This window comes from Mus caroli, unplaced genomic scaffold (assembly GCF_978045245.1).
Source record: "Mus caroli unplaced genomic scaffold, Mus_caroli_1 scaffold_11, whole genome shotgun sequence".
NCBI lineage: Eukaryota > Metazoa > Chordata > Mammalia > Rodentia > Muridae > Mus > Mus caroli.
In genome coordinates, this window is record NW_028227266.1 from 62,764,106 (window position 1) to 62,783,671 (window position 19,566).

Sequence of the window (19,566 nt, forward strand, 5' to 3'; positions counted from 1 at the left end):
TTCTGCTTTGACTTCCTTACCGTGGTGCATGGTGATCTGTGAGAGGAAATAAAACCATTGACCCTTCATTGCTTCTGTCAGAGAATTTTATCATAGTAACAGGAAAAGAAACTAAGACATAAATCAGTACCAAAAGGAGGGTGGAAATTATATGGTGACAGGGACCAAGTGGTGGTAGAGATGTCTTGGTTGGTGTTGATTTCAGATCGTTAGACTCTTGAATTATTAGGGAGATGGGCATCTGAGCATGTCTGTGAGAGGTGTTCTTATGTTAAGTGATGTGGACCGACCCACCGTATTGGATGGTGTGAGTGGAGGACGGGGACTCAGTAACCCCATGCACTCACCCTCTGCTCTGCTTCCTGAGTGTGAGCACAGTACAACTGGCTGCTTGTTTTAAGCTCCTGATGCCTTGAAGACAGAATCAGATCCCATTACAGATGGTTGTGAGCCACCATGTGGTTGCTGGGAATTGAACTCAGGACCTCTAGAAAAGCAGTCAGTGCTCTTAACCACTGAGCCAGCCTCAGCAAAGGTTCTTTTATCCAGGATAATAAGAAAAAGACTCACAAGTGATTATTATACTTTGATTTTTTCTAAAACTCACAATGGCACAAAAGTCAGATTTTCTTTTAAAGTCTGTTTTATACCTAAAGTTCAGGAAAAGACCTGCAACAATGATTCCTCCCATAAAGATTTAATGACTACATAACATCTTTACCAGGCCTGTGGAAACTGGAATGGTCTACAGGGGAGCTGTCACTCAGCTGCCACACTGTTTTCACTGTTTTCTTTTGACTGCTGCTGAGCTCCACTCTCCATTTCTGCGGCTTCTCACTGAAGAAAAAATACCAAAAGAAAATTAAAATGAATAAATAAGTAAATTACTAATAACCAAACAGTAGCTGTTCCTTCCTTCCTTCCTTCCTTCCTTCCTTCCTTCCTTCCTGTCATCCAGTGAAATCCACGTGTGACAAGCACTGAGTACGGATATAAATAGGCCACAATCCCTGAGCTGGAGAAGTACAGTCAACAAAGGGGGAGAGATAAAAACATACACACATTTCAAAGAAAAACAATTTCTTTAAAAAGCAGTAATAGTCTAGGGCTGGAGAGATGGCTCAGGAGTTAAGAATACTGGCTGCTCTTTCCAGAAGAAAAGGGTTTAATTCCCAGCACCCACATGTCAGCTCACATATCTCTAATCCAATTCCAGGGCTTCTGACACCCTCACACAGACATACATGCAGGCAAAGCACTAATGAACATAAACGAAAAATAAATCATATATATAAATAGGCAGTAATAGAGAAACACTGTGCAAACCAAGTGTGGTGGTACTCAGTAATTCTAGCACACGAGAAGGCTGAGGCAGGAGAATCACTATCAGTTCAAGACCAGCATTAGCTACATAGAGAGTTCTAGGCAAGCTTAAACAGGGAGACTCTGTTTCTATTTTTCCTCAAAGAAAGAAAGACAGTGTAGGGGTTGGGGGAAGGCACGAAGAGTCAAGATTAGTAATTATTTAAAAGATATAGAAGGAACAAGAGTAAGGTTTGGGGAGTATACGATTATGGTCATTTGAAAGATAAAACATAAGAAAAAAAACAGCATTATAAAAGAATAACATTTAAAATTTTTATTTAATTATTTAGTTTAAAAAGATCATCATGGCAGGAAAGATGGTTCAGTCTGATAACTTGAGTTCCATGATGGAAAGGGAGAACTGACTCCCCGTGAATTGTCCTCTGACCTCCACATGTGTGTCACAGCTTACAAGCACCCAACTTCACACACGAATAAATTAATAAATGTAGTAAAAATTAATATTCATTTTGTGCCATCAAGATGGCTCAATGGATAAAAGTGCTTGTGACAGACGTGGAAGGCTGATAATCTGAGTCTGATCCCCAGAATACACAAGATGGAAGGAGAACAGACTATAAAGTTGTCCTCTGACCTCCACACACATGCCACAGTATGTACTTGCCTACAGGTAGCATACATATACATACATATTAATACTAAATATGTGTTTTTTAGACTTTTAAAGATTTACTTAAGTGTGAGTATAAACAGGCATGTCTCACAGCCTGTCAGGGGACAACTTTTCGGGTCAGTTTCCTGCTTCTGCCTTGGTTTTTGAGGACAGGCTGTCACTATTATGTGAGTCCTGAAGATCAAAGAACTCGGGTCATCAAGAGCTGTGCAGGGAGTGATGTTCTTAGCAGCTGAGCCATCTTCTAACCCCACACTTTTCTACACATCCACCCACCCACCCACCTACCTACCTTTTTGTTTATTTAGTGTACATGTGAAAATGTCCATGTGCAGGGTGTGTGTGTGCTATAGTAGTCTTGCCAGGGTGTACATGTGGAGATCAAAGGACAACCAGAGGAAGTCACTCTCCTTCAACCGTGTAAGTAAGCTCCAGGAGTTGAACTCAGGTCATAAGGCTTTTTTTTTTTTACCAAGTAACTAGGTTGCCCACCCCTGTTTTGATTTTTTTCTCCTTTTTTGAGACAGTGTCTCAATTAGTACTTCTGTTTTGCCTAGAACTTTACTATGTGGACCAGTCTGGTCCTGGAACTCACGAGAGGTACCCACCCACCTGAGTCCTAGATTATAGGCATGCGCTACCACACACAGGCAAAAACAATTTATCTATAACATGTTTATTTAAATTGGCAAATAAAAAGGCCATTTGTAGCTGGTCTCAGCAGTGCACTTACTTTGGTAGTGGAAATAGGACAACAAAATTTAAAGATAGTCTAGGTGATATAGTAAGACCCCATCTCAAAAATCAACTGATCACTGATAGTACAAACTTTTGGTATGACAGAAGCTTTAAGAAGCAGACAAGAGGAAAGAAACGTTAGGGAGAACAGCACTGGCATGCCAGAGTGCATGACTACAATAATTCTGTCATACCCACAGCCACACCGTTGGTCCTGCTGTGCCTGTCTAGCCTCATCACTGTCTCTCATCTCATGGTCATCATTCTGTCATTTCTTCCTATTATTTCTCCTATGATTTTGTTTTTGTTTTTTTTTAAAGATTTATTTATTATTATATATAAGTACACTGTAGCTGTCTTCAGACACACCAGAAGAGGGAGTCAGATCTCATTACAGACGGTTGTGAGCCACCATATTGGTGCTGGGATTTGAACTCAGGACATCTGAAAGAAAAATCAGTGGTCTTAATCGCTGAGCCATCTCTTTAGCCCCTCTCCCAGGATTCTGTAACAGAACAAAGACTAAGAGGCTCAAAAGTCTTAAGTGAAAAAAATTCTGGGAGAAGAAATAGAAAAGGCCGTGGGTCAGAGAGTGGGAAAAGGACTACCAGGCTAAGCCATACTGGATCATTAAATCCTACGTTAACTGGGCCAAACTGGCCTTAAGGTACAATGTAATTATTAAGTTGCTTACCTTTGATACAAGTTCTTGACAGCAGCTGGTCTGACTGGCAACTGAAAAATGTGTTGCTCATCAAGAGGATTTTGTTTGTAATATTTTATGCAGGATCTAAAAAGTTAAAACAATCTTTTTTGGGAATAAGAGCTGTCAGAAAAGATAAAGGCTTTCTAGTCTAGAGAAAGATTTTACCACAAACCAGGCTATGACAGAAGGAATGAACTCAGAGTCACAATAGTAACAAACACCAGCCCCCCACCCCTTCCCTCTGCTGAAAACAAAACTTAACGACAATGTTTCTAGCCAAGGAAATCTCATTCACTTCAAAAAAGCTATGTAGACTGCTTTCTTATATAAAAACATATTGAGCTGAGAATGTAGCTAAGTGGTGGCTCACACCAGTAAGCCTGGGCTACAAATGAGACAATGCCTCAAAACAAAAAGCAAAAATCCTTACTGTGTTAAAGAGAAGAGAAGCTCATGCTGGGGTTTAATGAAAAGCATGCAGATGACTAAGATTTCAAGAACATGATGGAGTTTCTGAACACGGCAAACCTGTTCCTGTGTCGATACTGAGGGAGAAATGAAGTATTCCTGGAAGACAGAAATATAAAGAGAGGAAGGAAGCAATGACTAAGCAGAACCCCTGGGAAGAAGCCGCCATTCCCTCTACATCTACACAGGATGCCTGATAATGGGGAAAGGGAGGCAATGACGGCACAGAACTCCCTACCTTTCACCATCAGCCTTAAACCAAGTTCTTTGCTAAGAACGCTGGACACAAATAACAGTCTCCTATAAAAGCTGATCCCAGTCAGCTTCACTAACGAGGACAAGTGGGTAGCCTTATTACTACTTATTACTAAGGATGGCAGGGCTAATCTGCAAGACCACCCTACATCTCTCCTTACCTGGTGAACCGAAGTCTGAGAAACTAACCAAGTGCCTGACAATCCCCCCTTGAACGTATTACTGGAATATTGGCACAGATTTTGGAGAAGACATTTGGCAAGCTAAGCCAGTATCATAAAGTGTTGAAGTTTCCAGTCTTATTTCTGAGATCCATCTAATAATCCAGTGGGAATGATAAGCAGATTTTGATAACAGCCAAGATTCTAGCCTCCTGGAGTGTACACTTTGTATAATTCTTTCCCCTTGAGTGAGCCTAGAACTTACAAACATGATGTGGTTTTATTGTCATAACTAGGCCACTAATAGTTAATGCATAGTGCATTAATCAATAATAATCTTAATACATAATAAACATATAATATAGTGTTACATGTATTATAGTATATTTTGATGTTTTTATAGCTAACATACAAAATATATATTAGCATATATAGTAATAGACTATACATGTTTAATTTTAAAATATATTATACTATATTAATGCTATATAGCATATGTTATATACTGATATATATAATACTCTTTATGTCATATTTATTATTGATTAATGCATAGTTTGTTACCTAGTTAAGGCAATACAACCACATCATATTTGCAAGTTTTAGGCTCATATATAATATATATAATAGGTAGTTATCATTTGGTCCTTATAAAATCCTGCCCAGTATCAGGTGTAGTGGTGATGCTTTAGTCACCAGAATGTGGGAGACAGAGGCAGGGGAATCTCTGAGTTTGAGACAAGCTTGGTGTACAAAGTGAACTAATTCCAGGACAGCCAGGGCTACATAGTGAGACCCTGCCTTAAAAAAACAAAACAACAATGCCAGCCGGTGGTAGCGCATGCCTTTAATCCCAGCACTTAGGAGGCAGAGGCAGGAGGATTTCTGAGTTCCAGGTCAGCCCGATCCACTGAGTGAGTTCCAGGAGAGGCAGGACTACACAGAGAAACCCTGTCTCGAAAAACAAAAAACCAAAAGAACAAAAACCCTCCCAGGCCTTCTCTAAGAAGACCAAGAAGGAAAGGAGATGCTCTTTCACTGTCACTCTGAAATCAACTGTCATGCTGTGGGGAGGGTCCATGATAAATGCCGAAAGCATCCAATAGAAGAGACTGGTTGGTCCTGAGCCAATACTTTAAAGAATGCTGTAACTTCTTTAGCAAATAATCCTTCAAAGGAGTCAAGAGGATATAAAATAAATACGCCCTTCACTGGGCGTGGTGGCACAGGCCTTTAATCCCAGCACTTGGGAGGCAGAGGCAGGCGGATTTCTGAGTTCGAGGCCAGCCTGGTCTACAGACTGAGTTCCAGGACAGTCAGGGCTACACAGAGAAACCCTGTCTCGAAAAACCAAGATAAATAAATAAATAAATCACCCTTATAGATTTCTTGACAACTAGGTAAGAGTTTTGGTAGAACAGTGGCATCAACACAATAAAACTACACATCAGTTGCATAGATGCAAAGAGAAAGGGAAAGGCTGGAACAAGCACCTGTCAGTTGACATTGAGGAAGAGCAGTAACTGGCATCAGTTGGCTCACTGTGCTTCCTAGGAGCTAGAACAGAGGCTGGCACATTACAGACACTTAGCAACTGTGTGCTGTTATGACTACATAAGAGAAAGAAACTCACCAAATGATTCAAAGATGCAAGTTCCTGACCTATCAAGAAAAACATATGTAAATAAGCTTTAGGAATTTCCCAGTAAAAATTTAAAAATAAAAAGAATCTAAGAAAAATGTTTGTAGTTCATATATTAAATAGGTGACCAAGTTAAATAGTTCATCAATTACATTATAAATTCATACTAATACTTATTCTAAAACTGATCATAGCTTGCCCCTAATAAACAAAGTATCAAGTGTTAAGTATTAAAAAAAGCTGGGCAGTGGTGGCGCACGCCTTTAATCCCAGCACTCGGGAGGCAGAGGCAGGCGGATTTCTGAGTTCGAGGCCAGCCTGGTCTACAGAGTGAGTTCCAGGACAGCCAGGGCTACACAGAGAAACCCTGCCTCGAAAACAGAGAAACAAACAAACAAGATTGAAAAACATCTTTTCACTAGGGACAGCAGGTTGGTTCAGAAAGTAAAGGCGCCTGCCAGCAAACCTGACAGCCCAAGCTGGAGCCTGGGACCACACAGTACAAGTGACTCCAGAAAGGTGCTCTCCACATCCACACGTATTCACGGGTGCCCCACCACAGCACATTTTAAAACAAACAACAAACAAAACTCATACCTAAAAGCCAAAAAACCAAAACACTACAGCTCTATTTAACCTATTGTATTTATCAAGTGGGAAATTGGCCCAGAAAAGGAAAATGCTTGTATCACAGGCAATCAGAGGTAAAGCCAGACCGACAAGGACTAGGAAGGTAAAAGAACTCACTGACAAAAAAGCTGATATAATCTTTCTTCAGTTTGTCCAAACCAATTTCCAAAAGCATCTGCAGTGGGGTAGCTCCGGAGAGAGGGACACTGTCCATAGCTCCATGGTAAGACTGATGAATGAGTCTACTTAGCAAACTGTTGCTCCCACTGTGCAACTAGAAATAGAAAAAAAGTTTGTAAATTCTTAAATTCAAGTATAAATAAACCTAATAGGCAAAATAAGACTATGAATTCAAAATTAGAATCACACATTTTCAGTTTCCCGACATTATAAATTCTTTCAATAAAAGCTCCCAAGTTAACCCGAGTTCTTAAGATGCCACTCCTGGCTAGAAACGCGGCTTTGCCTGACGTGCCTAAAGCTCTGGGTACATCCCCAGTTCTGGATGAGCAGGGAGTTGGCGGTATGTGAGTGTAGTCCCAGCATTCAGGAGGCAGAGGCAGGTGTTTCAGAAGTTTAAAGTCAGTTACCCTCAGCTATCTAGTCAATTGGATACCCTATTAAACAAAACAAAACAAAACAAAAACAAGAAGGGCTGGAGCAATAGCTCAGTGGTTAAGAGCACTGACTGTTCTTCCAAAGGTCCTGAGTTCAGTTCCCAGCAACCACATGGTGGCTCACAACCATCTGTAATAAGATCCTGCCCTCTTCTGGAGTGTCTGAAGACAGCTACAGTGTACTCACATATAATAAATAAAGAATAATTATAGTAATAATAAGAAAACCCAAGAAGAACACGAAAAGCTATTCCTATTCCACTTGTGTTTTGAAAATCTAAAGCAGTCAAGGCAGGCCTAAAGTGGTAAGCTTGACTTTCTCAGAGAGCATCAGAGCTGGTCCTTCGAGGCCTTACAACTAGGCCTTCTCCTGGGTGACTGCAGCACCACTGAGCATCTTTAGTAAACTTCTGTCTTCACTCACAATGAAGCAGACTGAAGGAACATAAACTCCTCTCCTCGGGGGTCTATGTGTATGACAAAGTTACTTTTCAGCTGTGACATCTAACCTAACATAGATTATTTATACATCAATTACTATTTCTGGTTCCTATGAGAAAAATTACTGGGCTGGAGAGGTGGCTCAGTGGTTACAGGCACAGACTGATCTTGCAGAGGATCTGGGTTAAATTCTAGCACCCACATGGCAGCTCATTACTGTCTGTAAACTCTTAAGATCTGACACCCTCACACAGAGATAATGCAGGCCAAACATCAATGCACATAAAATAAAAATGTTATTAAAAAATAATAAAACCCTAAGTATTGTGATTGGACAAAACCCTACGTTTTAGGTTTTTTTTTTTTTTTTTGAGACAGGGTTTCTCTGTATAGCCCTGGCTGTCCTGGAACTCACTTTGTAGATCAGGCTGGCCTCGAACTCAGAAAAATTCGCCTGCCTCTGCCTCCCGAGTACTGGGATTAAAGGCGTGCGCCACCACGCCCGGCTTGTTTGTTTTTGAGGCACAATCTCACGACACAGCCCAGGCCAACCTCCAACTTGTGATCATTCCGCTTCCTACCAAATGGTCGGATTCCAGGCATGTCTTACCATGCCTGGCCTTGATATATATGCCTTTTGTGCATGAGTGCTGGGGAGATCCTACCACAAGTATTATTGGTTTAGAAGTCATATTACATTTTCAGAAACTCAAGTCATCATCAAAACTGCTTTGTAAAAAGACCACTCTAGTTTTGAAGTCTTAGCAGTGGCTATGAAAACATTCATTTCCAGAATAGTTAACAGTATCAACAGCTTATATATATCAATCCAGACACTAGGTCCTGTGTATGCATTAGATACATAACATTAGATTCCTAAATAACACTATGACTCAGGAAGAGTCCAGTCCTCATTTTGTTGATGAGGGTAGTGAGGTACAGAGAAGTAAAGGGCCCCAAGTTCACACAGCTAGAAGGTAGCAGAGCTGGAGGTCAACACAGACTGTTTGATCCAGTGTTTTATCAAACGCTCTCTTTCTGCTTGTATGGTTTGGTTTCTATATGTCACTGAGAAAAACATTCTACTGACACCCTTCAACCTACCCATGGCTGTATATCTCCACGCTGCAGACTCTGCAGGATCAGTGTGAAACACTTCACCAAGTCTTGATAGGAAACCACACCTTAAAAACCAAGTCACACAGAAATCACTTTCACATCTCTACTGATTCAAGTGTCAATTTTAATGACACATACAAGAAACAAACAATCCCCTGCCCCCCCTGCCCCCCGCACTTTAGCAGTGAGAGGGGGGATTTAAAATGGGAGGGAAAAAAAGACAGAAAGATATAGCTCAGATTGCCAATAACATTTGGTAGGTAGATCAATCCATCTATCTATTTATCTATCTATCTACCTACCTATCTATCTAAAATTGTTATATGAGATATATATTAATATTAGGCATGTTTTGACTCCTGTAAATATAGTTATATCTCATGCAAACAGTCAAGTTTTATATATATTTTTTCTTTTTTTCTTTTTCTTTTATTTATGTTTTTTTCTTTTTCTTTTTTGCTTCTTCAAGTTTTATATTTTAAAAGGCATGAAAAGGGGCTGGAAAGATGACTCAGCAGTTAGGAGCACTGGCTCCTCTTCCAGAGGCCCAAGGTCAATCCCCAGTACCCACATGCTACTTCCAACCATCTAGTTTCACAGGATCTAAACTGCCTTCTGCTCTATGTAAGCGAGCTGACTTCACCTGGTGTACAGACATACAAACAGGCAAAGTACAGATGCACATAAAGTTAAAACAAACAAAAACCTTAAATACACAAAAAAGCCCACTTTATTTATGATGGATACGCACTGCTGCTCATTCTGCACCAAAGCTGTTCAGCAAAATCGAGATCCCCCCGCACTGTGAGAAGCATAGACCTGACAACTGCAGCTGCGTCATGGTTCACTGCCTGAAAAAGAAGCAAACTTTAGAGAACACTCCATTTATTTACTTTTTTTTTTTTTTTTTTTTTTGGTTTTTCGAGACAGGGTTTCTCTTTATAGCTCTGGCTGTCCTGGAGCTCACTTTGTAGACCAGGCTGGCCTCGAACTCAGAAATCCGCCTGCCTCTGCCTCCCGAGTGCTGGGATTAAAGGCATGTGCCACCACGCCTGGCCATTTATTTACTTTTAAAGTGAAGTAGTTTAAGCTTTAAACACTATTCTGAGCACTATAAGGACATGAACATATACAAAGAATTATAGAAATGTTATTTTCTTCAGAATTTCATTTACTAATAAGGAGAAATACTTGAATAGAGTAAAAAACTATAGTTTTTTTTTGTTTGTTTTTCAAGACAGAGTTTCTCTGTGTAGCCTTGGTTGTCCTGGAACTCACTCTGTAGACCAGGCTGGCTTTGAACTCAGAAAACTCTGCCTCCCAAGTGCTGGGATTAAAAGTGCACCAACACTGACTAGCTAAAAAAACTAGAGTCTTGAAGTTGTTTTAAATCTGTAATGACTAACCCGACAAGGTGGCAGTTATATACCCATAAAACCCTGCACTCAGGAGGCTGAGGTAGGAGTAGATTGCATTTGAAGCTAGCCTGAGCACAACCCTGTCTCAAAACAAAACCAAACCCCAAACAATAACAGCAAAACCATACCACTTAAAAGTAAGCTCTCAGCCGGGCGTGGTGGCACACGCCTTTAATCCCAGCACTTGGGAGGCAGAGGCAGGCGGATTTCTGAGTTCAAAGCCAGCCTGGTCTACAGAGTGAGTTCCAGGACAGCCAAGGCTACACAGAGAAACCCTGTGGTAAAACAAAACAAAACAAAACAACAACAAAACCCAAAAACCTCAAAAACAAAAGAGAAAAAAGTAAGTTCTCAATTTTCTTCTGAGAATATTTATTAAGTGGCCTTTGACCCAATTTCCTCATCATCAGGTGGAAACTGTCAATTTCACAGTGGCACACTATGGCTCAGTAGCAGCATTTCATGCTGTTTTCATATACTATGGCAGTACTTTCTACAGTGTATTATTAATATAACTTATCTACTCTCTGCAGCTGAACAATAAATACAAACACAGGATGGAAGGAGACCTGAGAGGCTCCACATGAAAGGGAGTTCAAAGGCAGGGAAAGATGCTAACTGACAGTAACTGCTTATCCCTCTTCCCTCCCTCCTCTCTCCTTTCCTTCCTTTGCTTTTACGAGACAGGGTTTCTTTGTGTAGCTTTAGCTGTCCCAAAACTAACTCTGTAGACCTAGCTGGCTGTGAGCTCACAGAGATCCACCTGCCTCTGCTCCCAAGTGCTGGGATTAAAAGCATTCTCTACCATGCCGGGCTTGCTTACCTCTTTTTGTTTATCTTTTTTTGTAGAATCATCAAGTTCATCCAGTTTATTTAAGTCTAAAAAGCAGAAAAGGTTTATTGAGTTTAATTTTCTGCTTCCTGTATTATTTCCATCCTAATCCTATTGTCAACTAGCAAACGGGAACAGGAGGAATATACTGGGACTTTAGCAAACTACCAGTATGTCAGCCATCCTTTATGCAGGAGCTGGAAACAAAAGAGAGGCATGTGCACGGTGCTCAGATACCATCTCATCACTCTTCTACAATCCCAAACACACTTAGTTATCTGTGCTACATAAACTTCCACGTCAACATTCTCTTCTTTATAGTCTTGAAGCCTGATCAAACCTAGGGATTTAAATATGGTTGGCAAATCCTTGGCTGGCCTGGCCTAGCTTTGTAGACCAGGCTGGCCTCAAACTCAGATCCACCTGCCTCTGCTTCCCCAGTGCCGGAATTAAAGGTGTACACCACCGCACCCAGCACTCACGTATTTTTTTACTTTGTGACAAGGTTTCTCTAAATTGAGTAGCTTGACTGACACTGAAATCACTCTACAGCTCAAGCTAACAGTTCTTCTGCCTTGGCCTCTCAAATAGTTTTACAAATAGATTACAGGTCTGTGCTTCCAGGCTTAGCTCAAACTTAATCTTACAATTTTTACAATATAATATCTATCTTTGACATTTTAGAACCAAAGTCTCTCCAACCATATTAGATCACAGCTTTAATGTATTCTAACTCAAAGCTATATAAAACCAAGAGACAACTGATATTTAAATATAGCAAGCATATGCACTCAATTAAAAACAAGCAACAGACAAGAATGAATTATGAAAACAAACACCATTCAGAAATTCCTGAACAAATTCAAGAGCAGATTTTGTTTCCAGAGGCTCAAGCCATTCAGTTACACCAGTCCTGATGCCATCAGCTAAAACCTGTAAAACAGTCAGAAAACATGTTAGCTGAAATCATAGCCTAATGAATAGGGATATATTTAATAGTATCAAGTAAGGTTCTTTCGAACAATATTCTTTGTGACTTATTTATTTTATTTCATATATTGAGTGTTTTGTGCACCACATATAGTACCTAGTGCTTTCAGAACTCAAAAGAGGTTACTGGATCTCCTGGCAATGGAGCTACAGATGGTTATGAGGTACCATGAGGGTACTAGGAATCAAACCCAGGTCCCCTGGAAGAGCAACAAGTGCTCTTAAGCACTGAGCTCTCTTTCCAGCCCTCTGGTAAGAGTTCTTGAGTGTTGACTACTCACCAGGCACTGTCATAGGATTTTGTATGTAGTGTGTTATTTATCTCAACACAACTCTCTGAGACAGATACTACTACTGTCTTCATTTTATTAAGGCTAAGAAAGCTTCAGTAACTAGCTGAAGTTACTAACAAACAGTAGCTGGATACATATCCACCAGGCTGGCATGGTATCTATGAATGGTATTCTCAACTATAATGCTATGCACACAGGAACTACATGTGATCCTGGGAGAAGGATACAATACAGCTGAGGCAACAATGAAACCACAAATGTGAAACTGAAAGCAAGATTATCCAAACACAATATAATTACACACATAGGCACACACAAAAAATGTAAGCACAGTGAAGGAAAGGCAGTCAAGACAGGCTACACTAGCTACAGGACTGATAACGGGAGGGTTCTGTCTGCTGCAACTCAGCAGGGAGGATCATGAGGAATGACTCCATCCAGAGTGAACAAACAGCAGAGATCAGAAGGAACAGAGCAAAAGACTGAGAAACTTCACAAGTTTTTTTGCTTCACATGAGAAATGATATCCACTATTGCCATTGCAATAAAATGACAGGATCAAGTAGTTAGCACTACCTTTATTTCCAGGGAAAGGAAAAATGTTTCTCAACAGAAAAGAGATCATTTCATACTTACAGAGGGGTCTATGAAAAAGCTGAAGATAATCTTTATGTATCAGAATGACTGAGATATTTAACTTGGTGGAGGTCAGAGATGTTAAACATATTGCTATGTGTAGGGTGGTCCAAATCACAAGGAATGGGGCAGTGTGAAATGCCCAGTGTCTCTATTGAAAAACAATGCATGTTCTTGACAGTGTATCAAACAAAGATGAAAGGGTTGTAAGTGTACAGTAAGGGCCAGTGAAACAGCCCAGAGGGTAAATGTACTTGCTGCCAAGCCTGATAACCCAAGTTCTATCTCCACAATCCACATCTAGGAGAGAACTGACTGTCACAAGCTGGCTTCTGACTTTCTGCACAAATACATGCTACATATAAATAAAAATAATTAAAAATAAATACAAAGAACCCAGATGTCCCTCAACAGAGGAATGGATACAGAAATTATGGTACATTTACACAATGGAGTACTACTCAGCTATTAAAAAGAATGAATTTATGAAATTCCTAGCCAAATGGATGGACCTGGAGGGCATCATCTTGAGTGAAGTAACACAATCACAAAAGAACTCACACAATATGTATTCATTGATAAGTGGATATTAGCCCAAAACTTAGGATACCCAAGATATAAGATACAATTTGATAAACGCATGAAACTCAAGAAGAATGAAGACCAAAGTGTGGACACTGTGCACCTTCTTAGAATTGGGAACAAAACACCCAGGGAAGGAATTACAGAGACAAAGTTCGTAGCTGTGATGAAAGGATGGACCATTTAGAGACTGCTGTATCCAGGGATCCGTCCCATAATCAGCTTCTAAACGCTGACACCACTGCATACACTAGCAAGATTTTGCTGAAAGGACCCAAATATAGCTGTCTCTTGTGAGACGATGCCGGGGCCTAGCAAACACAGGAGTGGATGTTCACAGTCAGCTATTGGATGTATCACAGGGCTCCCAATGGAGAAGCTAGAGAAAGTACCCAAGGAGCTAAAGGGATCTGCAACCCTATTGTTGGAACAACATGATGTACTAACCAGAACCCTGGAGCTCTTGTCTCTAGCTGCATATGTATCGAAAGATGGCCTAGTCGGCCATCAATGGAAAGAGAGGCCCATTGGACTTGCAAACTTTATATGCCCCAATATAGGGGAATGCCAGGGCCAAAAGAATGGGAATGGGTGGGTAGGGAAGTGGGGGGCGCTATGGGGGACTTTTGGGATAGTATTGGAAATGTAATTGAGGAAAATATGTAATAAAAATATTAAAAAAAAAATTTAAAAAAAAATAAATAAAAATAAATACACAAAATAAGTAAAATATAATTTTAAAAAGGCATAAAGGGGGCAGACAAAAGGACAAAAAGAAGAGTGAAGAGGGGCTGGTGAGATGGCTCAGTGGGTAAGAGCACCCGACTGCTCTTCCGAAGGTCCAGAGTTCAAATCCCAGCAACCACATGGTGGCTCATAACCATCCGTAACAAGATCTGGCGCCCTCTTCTGGAGTGTCTGAAGACAGCTACAGTGTACTTACATATAATAAATAAATAAATCTTTAAAAAAAAAAAAAAGAAGAGTGAAGAGAAAGGTATGTGTAACAGGTATGTGTAAGAAAATTTCGTGCATTTATAAAATACAACGATGGAATTTGTGTGTGATGTGATAGAATCACAGGTCCTGTCTCAACAGCACCCTAGGCCAAGGAAGTTCCGTGTAGAAGAGGTTTTACTGGGAGAGTGAGAAGGACAAGGTAGCAGCAGAAAGGGAAGTGGGGGGGAGAGTGAGGGGGGTGTCCTTCTTATTTATATGGAAAATGATACAACACAGGTAAAGGTGGGAGGTGAGTCAAGTGGATGCTGGGAATATGGTGTCTGCTGCCTTGGCAACCGGTCTGCAGGTCGAAAGTCCTGTTGTTATCTATGTTGTTTCATAGGTTTGGAGGTTCTGATGCCAACAGTGTGTGTGTAGGAGAGAGTATGGTTTAAATATTGTTGCCATATGACCTAATAATGTCACCAGAGATGCAGAAAACATAGGGTCACACAAAAATTTGCATCAATGTTCACAGCAATATCATTTCTAATAGCCAAAAAGTACAAAAAAAAAAAAAAAGGGCTGGAGAGATGGCTCAGTGGTTAGGAGCATTAACCACTCTTCCAGAGGTCCTGAGTTTAATTCTCAGCAACCACATGGTGGCTCACAACCATCTGTAATGGGTTCTGATGCCCTCTTCTGGTGTGTCTGAAGACAGCTACAGTGTACTCATATACATAAAATAAATAAATTAAAAAAAAAAAAAAGAAGAAACATTCATCAGCTGATGAAAAGATGAACAAAATGCAGTATATATCCATAAATTAGATGCTACTTAGCAATCAGAAGCTGTGAAACGCTATAAGCACATTAGTGTGTGTCAGAGACTGGCAAGGTTGTGAAGTGCGTGCTAAACAGTCCTATGGGCACAAGGCTGCGGTTAGGAGTAATGAAACTACTATAACACTGATCATGGTAATGCTTTGTACAATTCAGCCAGTAAAGTAGAAAGGCAGGGTGTAGCTGTTATCATTTTGAAGACAGCTGTGCAAATTGTCAAGACAATAGTGAGATGTAACATTTAGAACAAATTTTAAAGAAAATCAAAGTTATGTTGTGAAACAATTTTCATGAGAATATGTAATTCAATGAAAGAAATTCCAGAAGGATACTCACAAGGAGAAATTTCAGTTCTCTGTGAAGATGACTCAAACAACCTCTGGACTCTCCTGACTGTACTCTGATATTCTAAAAAGTATCAAAGATCATCAGTTTTCATTGGCCACCCATGTTCTCTGCCCAAGAATCACTTGCATGTCTTCTAAAGCAGCAGTAAATTAAGCACACACCACAATCAGGGCCATCGCATCCCAAGGTCTTACAGATCTGGCTCTCCTGACACACAATCTCAATCAGGCCCTTTATCGTATCATAAAGACAGAACAACTGTCTCCCTCACATGGTCTCCTGCCTTTCCTCAGAGAATTTCCAAGAGGACAGGTGGAAATAATTTAAATAAATAGCTCAAAACTCAGTGACAGTAGGTATTATGACACACAGAAAACAAAGTCCCAATAAATCAGCGTGTTAGCCTACTAACTAAACCAACACACAAAAGTAGTCTACCCAAAAGCCATAGCTTTACAACCTTAAGTCCTTAAAAGCAAGGAAGTAAATTCCTACTGCAGGAGAAGAAAACCAAAAATATAAATACCCATAATCCTACCCTAAAGGAGAACTGCTGTTAACATGAAGGCTTCTGGGTATACACTTCTTTTTTTTTTTTTTTTTTTTGGTTTTTCGAGACAGGGTTTCTCTGTATAGCTGACCTGGAACTCACTTCGTAGACCAGGCTGGCCTCAAACTCAGAAATCCACCTGCCTCTGCCTCCCAAGTGCTGGGATTAAAGGCGTGCGCCACCACCACCCAGCTCTTTTTAACTTTTGCTTAAAAAGTTTCCCTGCTTTTTTTTCTGTTTTCCTAGAGGTTCTGCGTTCAATTCCCAGCAACCACATGGTGGCTCACAACCATCTCTAATGGCATCGGATGCTCTCTTCTGGTGTGTCTGAAGACAGCTACAATGTAGTGATATAAAACCAAACAGGGAGGGGGGGACGGCAGCGCACGCCTTTAATTCCAGCACTTGGGAGAGAGAGGCAGGCGGATTTCTGAGTTCGAGGCCAGCCTGGTCTACAGAGTGAGTTCCAGGACAGCCAGGGCTATACAGAGAAACCCTGTCTCGAAAAACCAAACCAAACAAACAAATCTTTAAAAAACAAACAAACAAACAAACACTGAAATATATCTTACAAAGAGCGTTAGCTGAGAACATAGGTCAGAGGGAGAATACTTGCCTATTATGCTATACATAATCTCCAATACTAAAAATAATCTTTTCTTTAAGATTTTATTTATTTATTTATTTATTTTAATGTGTATCAATGTTTTACCTGCATGTGTTTGTGTGAGTGTGCCGAATCCCCTTGAACTTGAGTTACAGACAGTTATGAACTGTCATGTGGGAGCTGGAGATTGAACCCAGGATCTCTGAAAGAACAGCCAGTACTGAGCCACCGCTCCAGCCCCACCAAATAGTATCTTATCATGATGCTCCTCACGACTTTAACTATTTCTTATTCTTTTTTCCGAGACAGGGTTTCTCTGTGTAGCCCTGGCTGTCCTGGAACTCACTTTGTAGACCAGGCTGGCCTCGAACTCAGAAATCCGCCTGCCTCTGCCTCCCGAGTGCTGGGATTAAAGGCGTGCGCCACCACGCCCGGCTATTTCTTATTTTTTGACTGAATGTTCAACAGGTTCTATTCTTAAAATTTTGAGAACTTAAGCTTTTTGTTAGCAATTTTAATTTCTTTCTTTTTTTAATGGTTTTAAAGCTTTATTGTAGAAAGGCAGGGGAAAAGAGAGAAAGTAGAAGGAGAGAGAGAGAGAGAGTGGCCATGGCCACATGGAGAGAGGGGGAAGAGAAAGAGAGAAGGAGGGCTAGAGAGTAAGAAAGGTAAGGGCTTAAAGAGGGTTTTTTTTGTTTGTTTGTTTTGTTTTGAGACAGGGTCTTGGTATGTAGCTCTGGCTGTCTTGGAACTATGTAGACTAGGCTGGCCTCAAATTCTCAAGAGATCCCCTTGGCTCTGCCTCCTGAGTGATGGGATCAAAGGCGTGTGCCACCACGCCTGGCTTGACTTCTCTTAAGACACCACGCAAAGAGACTGCAATCACCTCTTAAAAGTAAAGCTCCATAGTATCAGGACTGTAAGCGACTGACAGCTCAGCTTACTTGGCAAACCTCCGTTAGTTGTCTGGTGAGACCTCGGAAGTCAGCCAAGATTTTCTGTGTGGTACAGCCTAACACCCAGCGAATGTCAAGGCTGAAAGTATACATACAGCACTAGCAAGAAACACGTAATGTGCCACTACTCAGGAGCCCGAGCAACCTAAGAGAAGACAGGGTCCATTCCTACCAGAGCTGCAGTTGAAGTCAGGGGAGGGGTTTGGAGCATCTCATCCACAGGGCTCCAGGAAAGGTCCAGCGTGACTGTAGTTTGTGATGGGGCAACAGTGTCATCCAAGTCGTCAGACTTAAAGAGCTCATACTGGGCAAAGCCTCTGGCTGTCACCTGAAGACAGGGCACAGGAGAGCAACAGCATCAGCTTCATGGGACCAAAACATTATCAAAATCACCTTGACTTCTGCCCCCAAACGGGAAAAAAACCCTGTCATCAAAATGGAAAAAAAAAAAAAAGACAATTCTTTTAAGCCACAAACATTAGCCAAAAGAGGGAGCACATATAAAGCATGTGAGTCCCATATCTGAGGACTGAGCATGGTCCTACAACCAACCCCCCAGATAGCAAGGGATAACTCTGTCCTGGCTGATATAAAAATAAAGACAAATACCCTGACACTACAGAGAAACATCTCGTCATAGTGAGAGAAAGAAGAGAGCTGTTAAGCGCGGACTACAGATCAACTAAACACTGTGTAAGGAAGCTAGTAAATACTCACAGCAGACACGTGATGGCTTTCCTTGTGTGAATTTTTTAAATTTTCCAGATCTTCAGAGTAATTTTTATCAGCTACAGGACATGAGATAACAAAGAAAGAAAGGAAGGAAGAAAGAAAGGTTGATTTAATGCCAAATTATACTGCTAAAACTAGAAAGTTATGTTAGGTGGTGGTGGCACATGCCTTTAATCCTAGCACTTGGAAAGCAGAGGCCGGCAGATCTCTGAATTCAAGGCAAGCCTAGCCTATAGAGTGAGAGTTCCAGGACAGCCTGAGCTGCAGAGTGAGATCTTGGCTCAAAAACACACACAAAAAAAAAACCCTAAACAGGGGCTGGTGAGATGGCTCAGTGGGTAAGAGCACCCGACTGCTCTTCCGAAGGTCCAGAGTTCAAATCCCAGCAACCACATGGTGGCTCACAACCATCCGTAACGAGATCTGGCGCCCTCTTCTGGGGTGTCTGAAGACAGCTACAGTGTACTTACATATAATAAATAAATAAATCTTAAAAAAAAAACCCTAAACAAACAAATAAACAAACAAACAAAAAAGGTGCTAAAGAGAGAAAGAAAAGTGGGATTCAGTGGCTAGGGAAAGGGGAGAGATCTGAAATTTGGGGAAGAGGAAACTGTGATCAGAATATACTGTATGAAAGAAATTTATTTTTAATTAAAACAAAACAAAACAAAAGCTTGGCATGATAACACATGCTGCCTTTAAATCCTAGCACTCAAGATCTCTTTGAGTTCCAAACCACTCTGGTCTATGTACTGAGTTCAGGGCTACCTGGGCTACATATAGTGAGACCTTGTTTTAAAAAGAATATAATTAAAGCCAAGCATGGAAACTCATATCTAAAATCCTCGCTACTCTGGAGACTGAGACAGAAGGATATTGAATTTGAGACAAGACTGGGCTATAATGACACTCCACAATAAATGAACAAAACAAATGTATACATCAAGAAATATTTATGAAAAATTAAATAGCTAGGCATACTGGTATGGACTTGTAGTCCCAACTGTTTGAGCCAGCGTATTTAAGCCGAGCCTGAGTCACAAAGAACTAATGTTTAAAAA

The 19,566-nt window shown here is 40.7% G+C and overlaps 1 protein-coding gene across 1 annotated transcript in view; it reads right to left on the bottom strand.

Moving 5' to 3' along the window:
* Window positions 1-19,566, bottom strand: part of Zwilch (zwilch kinetochore protein) — a 32,830-nt gene that overhangs the window by 2,166 nt on the left and 11,098 nt on the right. Inside the window, exons 6-17 of the mRNA XM_021171821.3 lie at window positions 18,488-18,558; window positions 17,943-18,098; window positions 15,646-15,717; window positions 11,866-11,959; window positions 11,018-11,073; window positions 9,528-9,627; window positions 8,762-8,841; window positions 6,717-6,873; window positions 5,961-5,989; window positions 3,874-4,010; window positions 3,432-3,527; window positions 722-837 (exon numbers count right to left, since the gene is read on the bottom strand). Coding sequence (XP_021027480.1) covers window positions 722-837; window positions 3,432-3,527; window positions 3,874-4,010; window positions 5,961-5,989; window positions 6,717-6,873; window positions 8,762-8,841; window positions 9,528-9,627; window positions 11,018-11,073; window positions 11,866-11,959; window positions 15,646-15,717; window positions 17,943-18,098; window positions 18,488-18,558 — 1,164 coding nt within the window. The remainder of the gene's footprint in view (window positions 1-721; window positions 838-3,431; window positions 3,528-3,873; window positions 4,011-5,960; window positions 5,990-6,716; window positions 6,874-8,761; window positions 8,842-9,527; window positions 9,628-11,017; window positions 11,074-11,865; window positions 11,960-15,645; window positions 15,718-17,942; window positions 18,099-18,487; window positions 18,559-19,566) is intronic.